Genomic DNA, 11,304 nt, shown 5'->3' on the forward strand with positions numbered 1-11,304 from the left:
GCGAAGCACTGGTGGGGGCCCAGGGGGCGAAGCCCCCGGAAGCTCCTGGGTTTTCGTGTATTTTAGAGTAAAACCAGGCACTTTTCAATTATTTTTGTTAAAAAAGGCATATAGGTTCGGATGTTTGAATAATAATTGTATTGAATGTTTCTCAATTCTCATTGTATTGTAACACATGCCATCATAATAAACGATTTACTTACTTATTACTTACTGATAGTGTAATTGGTTAGTGATGTACCAGAGTACGCCGTGTTTAATACTAGTTATATCATACTTTGAATGGGGGGGGGGGGGGGCAGGGGGCGCAGCCCCCGAAAGCTCCTGGATTTTTGTGTATTTTAAGAGTAAAACCAGGCAGAAAAACAGTGGTTTGGTTGGTTTTGTACCAAAATGTGGCATTATAAATATTAGTCACATCATACTTTGAAAATTTTAGGGGGGGGGGGGGGGGGTGCGCCCCCCTAGCCCCCCCTTAAATCCGCCAGTGATTTAAATAATTATATATATTTGAATATATGAATAAAATAATTTAAAACATTTTACTGACTGAAAAGAAACAGATAGGCATATTATTTCTCTGGTAACTAAAATGAAGAACCAATTTTAGAAAATATTCCTAAAAACCATACCTCATGGAAATAAACCGATCCCGATCGAAAATAATTAAAAATTTATAAAGTTGTCAAACTAAAGGCAAATGCCACCTATAAGACATGGATAAAAATAAATAAAGTAAATTTTGAACTATATAACAACAAAAGAGACAAATTTAAATATACAATTATAGTATTTTCTTCTTTATATAATTCCGATCGGGATCGGTTTAATTTGGGAAAAATCATAGATAATAGGTGAATTTGAATCCTCTTATTTCCCTCAATATACCTGTTCCCACCAATTTTATGAAGTGACTCAAAAGTTTGTACTTTGTATTCATATTAACACGAGGACAAAATTCTGTCATAGTAATGTATTAGATTTTATAACGTATCTTAACGTGGAGTCTTATTCATTAAGAAATAAAAGATAAGAGTCTATCCTATTCCCCATTTTCAAGAGTGAGTTATCTCCCCTCAAAATCGGAACTCTTCTACACTAGTGTAACTTCCGCGGACTACGCATTACGATAATCCAACAAAATAGTGATCAACTTACACACTGCATTTAAACATTTTTAAAGAAGGAAACGGTTTTCATTTTTTTTTAGATAATAAGCGATTTTATAAAGGGTCTGTTAGCCCCCCCCCCCCCTTTCTAGAAAGCTATACGAATAAGCCAGGCACGTAGCATCGTCTTTAAAAGTGGGGGGGGGTTAGCCAAAGAAATTTTTTCTTACCTGGAAAAGTTGACAAGCAAAGAAAAATCCTGCCCAAAGTCGAGAAAGCTACTTATTTCAGTACCAGTTCCTTGGCATACACATTCCCCTTATATAACTTTACACTAGTATAAACTGTGTGTGTGTGTTTGGGGGGGGGGGGTGGCAACCTGTCTTTCAATGAACATTTTCAATAGAAAAAGTAATATTGGGAAAAAAAGGAAAGGAAGGGTGGGGCTATGCCCCTTGACCCCCCCCCCCCCCCCCCCGTGCGTACAGGTACAGAGAACGAATGTGTAAATGGGTTGAACAGTTGAATATGAACCAAAGTTGTGGAAATTAAAAAATTATTAGAAGAATTCAATATAATTACGGTATATATATTTTTTTCACAGATGTACATGTATGTCAGTTAAACGAGGTTTCATGAGTATCTCTCTCTCTCTCTCTCTCTCTCTCTCTCTCTCTCTCTCTCTCTGTAATTGTTTTCCTTTAATTCTCTTCTCTTTTTTAAATGAGGAAAGTCTGCAATATCACCGTTTTAAAAGAAAACAATGGCGCCACAAAGCACTCTCGCAGAGTGCATATATAAATCAAAGCAGAATTTATTGTCAAATTAATTCCGATGCAAATTACGTGACTTCTTGTCGCACAGCGCTAACTCACTCACCCACAAACAAATACACCCACATAGAATCGTGTTACTTTATCCCCTCCATTAAGAAGGGGTATTAATGAAAGAGGCTGCAATATCAGTGTTTTAAAAGAAAAGAATATAAGAAGTGTTTTCTGAAATTAAAAAAACCCAATTTTTTATTCAATGTAACTATAAAGAATTAATTCTCTCTCTGAGTTTGTGTGTGGGGGAGGCATGTTTGTTTTCTAGCTTTCTCTTAAAAAGGGTTTAAAATATTTTATTTACATAAAAACAAAAGCAAATCTATATATTCAAAAATTACCAAATATTTATTCAATATTAAGAATTTGAGATACAATGTTACACACATATTGGTATTATACTGTCTGTGCAATAAGTGGCCTATGATCATGCATACATCTGCCCAGATAGCATTAGGACTTTGGCCCAACGTTGGCCAAACAATGTTGGTTATGTTGGGCCAATATGTTGGCAATTTACGTTGGCCCAATGTCCTACTGCTCATTGGCGCGCCGTTGGCCCAACATGCTGGGCCTATGTTGGTACAATATTGTTTATTTATTTGTCAACGTTGAAACAACGTTATTCCAACATACCAACGCCAACGCAATATTTTGTAACGTTGGCCCAACGTTGGACCTCAGTTCGAAATATAATCATGACGTTGGTCCGACGTAGGTCCAACGTTGGTTCAACGCTTTTTTTCCAACGTACTAATGCTTACCAAATATTTTGTAACGTTGGCCCTACATTGGACCTCAGTTCAAAATATAGTTATTACGTTCGGCGTTGATTCAACGTTGATACAAAGCCGTTTCTTGAAATATATCATTGGCACAATTATTCCTCAATACAAATGTCTTACAAAATTAATTAAATTCTGTAATTTTTATTTCCCAGATTATATGACACAATAAATTTCACCGTGTTTGGTCAAATACTTTTTTCCTTCTAAAATGGATCACAATGTATTCTTTGCCACTTTCACTTTCATTAAAGTATTCAATGGTATGTAACTAAAAGAAGAAAGAGGTAGAAAGTTCAAGGTTTCTCAGGTACATTCCACATCACTATGTCCACTACTAAATATCGCTTTGATATAAGAGTCTTCAAGTTCTAATTGTACAGTTTTGAAATGTCATATTTGAATCACTTATCACTTTTTCTGTTGTTTATCTGTTCTTAGAATCCATGTTTTTCCACACATATAAATCAGTCCCTTCCATATACAGAAAATTCCACATCAATTATCTCAGAGTGAAGAGGGTTTTTCCATCCCGACATTTCCTGTAAACGTTAAGATTGTCATCAATTAAAATAGTATTTTCAAATGTTCATCAGCATCACACATATTTTTAAAGCAATCCTTAAGATTGAATTTCACATTATTAATAATTAATATAAATACAAAATAGTTACTTTCATCTCACTGGTTAACATTCTTATTAAATCAAACATGAAAAAAAATATTTACATATGGAGCGGCCAATTACCGCATCCGACATAACACTCACTCAGTAAGTCAAACATGAAAAAAAAAATACATATGGAACGGCCAATTACCGAATCTGACATATCACTCACTCAGTAAATCAAACATGAAAATAAAAAAAAAAAAATATTTACATATGGAGCGGCCAATTACCAAATCCGATATAATTCTCACATAGTAAATCAAACATGAAAATAAAAAAAAATACATATGGAGCGGCCAATTACCGCATCCGACCTCACACTCACACAGTAAATCAAACATGAAAAAAAAATACATATGGAGCGGCCAATTACCGCATCTGATATAACACTCACAGAGTAAATTAAACACAAATATGGAATAAAAACATCTTTTCATAAGGAGCAGCCCATAATTTTTTTTTCATAACAGTCATGCAGTAAATTTAACAAGGAAATTAAATCAAAGAAACTATTTACACATTGAGTGACCCATTGCCAAATCTGACATAACACTCACAAAGTAATCAGATGTGGAAATTGAATAAAAATAAAATATTTACATATTTAGCAACACATTGTAAATGGCTGTCAATTTATCTGAAATTTATCTTCTGTTTCACTACTTCCTTCATCTGAAGATTCACTTTCATCAACTGGTGTTGGAATGCTGTTTGCATCCTCAACAAAGTTTCCCTAGTGTCGAACACCAAACCCAGTCTGGATATTGTGTCGGGGATTTCCAAGATACCACAGAATGGCAGCAATGTGGGAGCACATCTCAACAACCCTTGCTCCAGCCCTGCATTTACAGTACCATGCAATAATATTTCCTTCATCAAACTTGATCCATAACTGGTATAATCTTGATGCGACATGCCGACTCTGTAACCGAACCCTTGCAATACCTGGTTCCTTTTTATGCACTTTTATGTGACAGTCACTATCCAAGTGTTCCTGGGCATAATTGGGTGAGAGTCGAAGCTGATAAGTTCCAAAAGTTACGTTACGCAGTTGCTCTTCATCAAGATATGGAAAACCTGATAAACAAATTCGAAACAGCATGGCTCTGCAAATATAACCTACATAATTGGGATAAAAATCCCCAAACAATTTTCATTTAAGATACATGTAACAAAGTATATTTTTATCATTCTTTAAGTAAACAAAATTTCTTATATTGTATCAATAACAACTGGAGAATAGAATGCATACTATAACAGTACATAGTACATATACTATAAATACCTCTTAGATCTTCAACTGGTTCCCAACATCCAGAACGCCGATCTAAGTGTTGCTCCTCCACCTGCTGTTGTAGGACATTGACCTGCTTGGAGAGATGAAGCATATTCAATCCAAGACTTTCTTCTTCATCAGCATTTCCACTGGAGAGGGGTCTCAGATATCTGTTAATATACATACATTTAACATTGAAATACATAATGCATTGATATTTAAGAAATTATTATGATTCAATAAAAATATAAACATAACTATTTCTTACCTATTGCATATAGAACACACAATCTTTATGAAATCTCCTATGTATGGAATCTGGCTTGTTGGTAGAACATGCCTTAGGTACTTCCACTGCTTTATTCTTGAGTTGACTTTGGAAATGAAAACTTCCACTCTTGTTTATATAGATATTTGTCGTAATTAAAATTATTTCTAGTTTTCTCTTGCCTCTGAATCTCTGACCTCAGAAACTTGACCAGTTGAGCTATTGTTGTTCTATTTACAGTTGTTGTTTCAGAAATGGGTTGAAGATTCCCTATGTTTCCCTGTAAGTAATTGGGACAACATCTAGCTCCAGCAGGGATAATGATTTTCTTGGAAATGAGTATTTGATGCCTAATGTTCACCGGAACAACAATGATTTTTGGTCCAGGTCTCTTACAAATACAGCAGGAAGAGTGGCCTCTCGATGTGCTGGGAAATGGCAGCTGTACGGAAGGAGGACTAGCAGGCGTCCAAGACGATGGTTGAGATGTAGATGTCAGATTATAGACATTAGAACTCTGTTTTTTTTTTCCTTTCCTAGTTCCCTTCACATGAAACTTTCATATATGGCGGCACTTGTTGCACAGAAAATCTTCCTCACTTGGTGTTCTTCCTGATAATCTGGTAATCTCTGATCTGTTACTCTTCGAAATAGCATATCTGTCTGTCTGTTTTGTTCTCCGAGGACAGATGAAGCACTTGTAAGACTTTTTTCCAGGCATCTATGAATCAATGATAAAAAGTTTTTAAAAAATGATTATGGGATATTTTTTTGGCATTATGTTTGAAATTTCATATGTTCTTCAGTGTGTAATAAATTGATTAATATGAAAAACACAATTTCTTTTCCAATTTTAAAATCATGTAATATTTTATTCCTTAGTGTTACCCACAGACAGGTGGATGGACAAGGCAAAAACTATATACCCCAAAATCTTCAATTACAGGGGCATAAAAATCAATGCATTCTATCCTGCAATTTGCATTGACCTAATAAACGTAACCTACAAAACTAAAGCTTTGTTCGGACAATACCCTAATAAAGCCTCAAGCATGCATTCCAATCTTCTAAAAGCATTGTAATGTCATGTATATTAAGTAATGTCTACGCCATGGCGTCATAGTTTCAACTGCAGAGATGTGCCTAATTTTGTTGAAAATAGCTTGTTTTGGACATTCAAATGTATATATTTTGTTGCCGGATACACCAAAAAATAATAACTGTCTTGAAATATAAGCGATATATAAGCTTGGGTCAAAAACAAGAGAGGGCTCATCAAGCCTCACCCTCTATTACATTTTCTTACCCTCACCCAAATATCGCTTATTAAATATTTTAAGACAGTAACCATGTTTTTTTTATATATATAAATGCCTAAAAACGAGGGGGGGGGGGGGGCTTACCTTTCAACTAAATTCAGTCATCATAAAGGGTAGTCTATTAAAATGTCTTGTTTAATTCCAAACAACCGTCACAAAGGAATCTCACACTATGGTCATGAAGAGTTTCACCTGCAGGGAAATGTAATGCAAATTAATTGTTAATCTAAAATTAGTATGAAAATAACAGTATCATATATTATCAAATGTTGAATAACGCTGTTATTCTTCCTCAATTAATTTTCTTTAAAATATATATTATCAGCCATAGTAATGTTTAAGTAATTAAAATCAGGACTTATTATAAAAACTGTATATTTAATGCGCACAAAAAAGTGTGCTGTTTCTCAATTTATTTCTCCATGTTTTTAAAATGTCTAATCAAAATATTTAACTAACTGTATGTTCCTAACATATTCTTTCACTGTTTCCACTGCGAAGAAGGCATTTTTGTTGTTGCTGTTAATAGCCCTCCTGGTCATGATTTGAACAAACTTGAATTTAGACCACATGAGGATACTTCCAATCGTTAAAAAAAAGACCAATCATAGCTTTTCTGTTCTTAAGAAGATGTTTCCTGTATATTCCCATTTAAAGCTTAAACCTATAATTGTTGACCCGCCCTACCCGCCGGGGTCATGATTTGAACAAACTTGAATTTACACCACCTGCAGATGCTTCTATATTACATGTAATATGACTAGTCATGGCTTTGCTGCTCTTGAAAAAAAATGAAGATTTTTTTTCTATATACAATTGTATTATTTCTATGTAAAACTTTGATCTACCATTGTAGCCCCAACCTACACACAGGGGTCATGATTTGAACAAATTTAAATCTTAAGTACCTGGGGATGCTTCCATATTAATTATGATCACTCCTGGCTTTGTTGTTCTTAAGAAGATGACTTTCGAATATTTTTCCTATATATTACTAAGTAAAACTTTGACCTTCCATTGATGCTCCACCCCACCTCCAGGGGTCATTATTTGAAAAAGAAAATTGAATCTACACCACCTTAGGATACTTTCAGATAAATATGACCAATCATGGCTTTGCTATTTTTGAGAAAAAGAATTTTAAAGATTTTCCCTTTATATTCTTATATATGTAAACTAATTAGACTGTCTTTTGCAGACCCACCCTTACCCCCGAGGGTCATGAATTGAACAAACGTGAATTTACACTACCTGAGGATGTTTTCACCTAAGTTTCATCTTTCCTGGACCAGTGGTTCTTGAGAAGATTTATTTTTAAAAATACCTTTTTAAAAAAATTCAAATAATTTTTAAAAATATTCAGACATTATGTAATAATATATTCTAAATGCGTAAAAAAGGGTGGACATTTCAAATTACTTCTTAGAGATATAATCTCGAAGTTTTTAAAGTGCCATATAATATATATTAGTAATTCACTCAATTCACATTACTTTATTTCTGTGTTCAGGAAAAGGTTATACAGAAAAAATCTTTAATCATTAGGAGTGACTTCCCTTGAAAACAATAAAAAGAGCTAGAGTCAACAATTTACAATATTTACATACATTTTCTGACTTCATCTCTTTAACAACATAATTAAAACTGTATAATTAAACAATAAAATGCCCTTTTTTTTGGTCCATTTTTTATTTCTTTTTATGTTTGCAATTACTACACAGTTATACACATAAAGATATAAAATTTTAATTTTTTGCCACCGATCTCTTTGATCTTCGGGGGATATCCTTTGATGTATGTAAAACGTCCTATATGGTTCATTTCTTGACCGATTTTTAAACTTTTAAAATTATGAAATAGATCTTTCTGAGAGGTTTCCAACGGTATATTTCTTATGATTTTTAATGCACTAATTTTCGCGGCCTCCGATTGTCAATGTAAACAAGAACATTAGATTTAAAAAATTTCCTTCAAAAAATTTAAATTGTAACAGATAGAGAACATTCATGTGTTTTGAAACCTCTCAGAGGTAATAGAGTGAGATTTAAACAATTTAAAGTTTTCAAAAAAATTAAAGTCATTCCAAATGTAAAATCAAGTACTAAATATGTATTGTAGCAGATAGAGAACATCATAAAAACCTCTCAGAGGTCAAATAGAGTAAATAGAGAAATCATACCATGTGTTTTGAAACCTCTCAGTAAAAGTTACTAAAAGTCTTGAATTTGGGAGCCAAGAAACTATAATATATTGTGTAGAAATAATTGAAATCGTGTATACAGTTCTTATATGCCCACCAGCCAATATGAAATACAGCCTAGTCCTATAGCTGACGATAGGTAGATATCCCTTCTGGGCCCAAAATTGGAAATAAAATTATCTTATCTATACTGAGCTAGCTCCAATTGTTGTTAAAATATTGCTGTAAAAATCTTTAAATCAGAGTATGTGTAGCGTGAAACCTAATAATATGATAACAAATAACAGAGGCGGCTAAATCCCCTCAGTTAACTTTCTGAGGACCTGGCAGGTTCTATATATACAAATATGTGATTATGCAATATATACAAATAAATGTTAGACTACTTGTCTTTAAACAATTATATACAGAAAATCAGTGATACTGGCTCATAAGAGATCGGCTCGGCTCTTATGGCTCCTAAAGCTCTTTTCTTTAATACTGGCTCTTACAGCGCAGTTCATACAGTTCGGCTCTTTCTTGTTCCTGTATAGTACAGCTCTTGCTGGCTCCCACTGTCGCTTTTAATGACAAACAATATCTAAAGCCAGGAAAGACTTGTTCCGTCACGTCTGAAAGCTTTAAATATTTTTTTATTATCATTAACTAAAAATTACCTATCGTTACAGATGGTCTGCTAGTCTTGCCGCTTCAGCATCAACTTCGCAATTGAATTAGTTTGCCGCTTACACAGTTATACACATAAAGATATAAAATTTTAATTTTCTTTAATACTGGCTCGATTACAATGTAAACAAGAACATACAGTTTACTTTCTTGAATTTGGAGCCAGTAAACTTAATATATTGTGTAGAAATAATTGAAATCGTGTATACAGTGGCTCCCACTTATATTTACCAGCCAATATGACAAACAATATCTAAAGCTGACAGGAAGATCCCTTCTGTTCCGTCACGAATCTGAAAGCTTTAAATATTTTTTTATTATCATTTGTTAAAAATTAAAAATCTTTAAGATGGTATGTGTAGTCTTGAAACCTAATCTGTACTTATAGTCTCTGTGCTAAAATAACGCCACCTAGCGGAACATGACGAAAACAAGATTTGTACCGGAATATCTTTTCCCGGATTGTCTCATATGCAACAGCTGTTCAATAAGTAAATTGTACTAAACTTTATGTTTTTCATATACTTACAGTCTTGTCTTATGAATGAAAGCTCAGGAAACATCTATAGCAGGCACAGACATCAACCGTGTATTTTACTATGTTCATAAACGCATTAGACGACAATTTCATTTCTTCCCGCTAAATGTCAAACTGTTTAATTTCGATAACAGCGCATACGTCGCTGATAACTTTTTTGTCGGAAATTTGTTTAGGGGAATTTCATTATTTATATAAATTTTAAAAATCTTTCAGCGAGGAATGCGCTATATTAGAAATATCGGCCCAAAGTTCAAAAGGGAGGCGAAATTCCGGAAAAAATCAAATACATACATAGGATTGACTTTTATTGTGCAATACCAGTATCCTGTTTTATCAAAATTGTATAACATGCGAATAAAGTATGTGGTTGGGATGAAACGGAATCACAAAAAAATTAAATTAACAACACTTGATTTTTCACTAATTAACTACGCCGTATTTGGTGGAAAGTGAATTTATTTCTTTGTAATTTAAAAAAGGCTATTTTTAATGTAACGAAAGCTCAGATCGTCCGCATTCCATACACAGGTAAGCAAACAAATTTTACCTCTAGTGTTAAATGGAACAGCGTAATCGAGACATGGTGACCTAATTCGTTTCTCTATAGAGGAAACGATCAGCCGTATTTATCGATCTTGGTAGAATAGAAATAAAGTCCTTGTTGTCTTGAATGATGCAGAATAACCTCCGAGGTCGAGAAATGTTGTTTGAAAAATAAAAGCCGAGGCGTTAGCCGAGGCTTTTATATTTCAAACAACATTTCGAGGCCGAAATTCTGCAACATTCACGAAAACGCGGACTTTATTTCTTAAACAATATACAGTACAGCAACACATTGACATTATGGGAGGCGGTGGATATCATGTATTGAGCTCATTGCTCATTGCTCACAGTACCTCTAGTTTTTATAATTCCTCCCCGAACCCCCACTTTCTTTTTTTTATGCAGAAAAATTAACATTCATCAATTCTATATTTATGCTTAAACAAAATTCCAGGTAGATTTAAGAAATATTTTATTCAGAATACTGAACAGACTGGGCAACAGGCAAACTGTCTATAAATCAACTTAACTTTCTATACAAAGTCATGGGTAACGAATATAATGAACTGAGTTTATATAAAATTTATATTGCCGAGGTCACGGAGATAACTTATTTTATTTTTTTTATAAAACCAAACTTGTCCCTTCTTACTTGGTTTTCTGTAAGGTTTGTTGTCGATGATGTAAATGTCCCAGTGTGGATGTAGACCTATACAAGATCTCACGATGTCAGGTCTCGCTTCTCTCCCGTATCTCCAAAGCCACGTCACGTGATCTACACTGTCCTGTGATCTTCCTCTGTAATGTACAGCATCTCTTCTTAGATCCATTAGAAATTCTTCTCGTTCATCTTTACTCATCTCAATTTTATTTTTTGGGATGTTTACTGTAGAAAAAACTATATTGTTTATAATAAACATTTACATGTACACTCTAATACTATTATGCATATATAGTATAGTACATAACTTTGGCGCAGGTGTGTATAATGTTCTGATGTTCAAAAGGATTTTGCGCTGGTCTGATCCGGATCCTCAGATCTATACATGTAAATTAATCTGCAAATGAACGGTGTCATAGACTGTTGTAAAGGAATGTAT

The 11,304-nt window shown here is 33.9% G+C and overlaps 1 protein-coding gene across 1 annotated transcript in view; it reads right to left on the reverse strand.

Annotated features, from left to right (window-relative positions):
• LOC134248305 (probable serine/threonine-protein kinase pats1) overlaps positions 1-11,049 on the reverse strand; it is a 37,550-nt gene extending 26,501 nt beyond the window's left edge. Inside the window, exon 1 of the mRNA XM_062730714.1 lies at positions 10,857-11,049. Within this exon, the coding sequence (XP_062586698.1) occupies positions 10,857-11,034 (178 nt within the window). The 5' untranslated portion in view covers positions 11,035-11,049. The remainder of the gene's footprint in view (positions 1-10,856) is intronic.
• Between the last annotated feature and the right edge of the window lie 255 nt (positions 11,050-11,304).

The sequence above is a fragment of the Saccostrea cucullata genome, unplaced genomic scaffold, assembly GCF_032062105.1.
Source record: "Saccostrea cucullata isolate Sc308-1 unplaced genomic scaffold, CSIRO_AGI_Scuc_v1 ctg3864, whole genome shotgun sequence".
NCBI classification, from domain to species: Eukaryota; Metazoa; Mollusca; class Bivalvia; order Ostreida; family Ostreidae; genus Saccostrea; species Saccostrea cuccullata.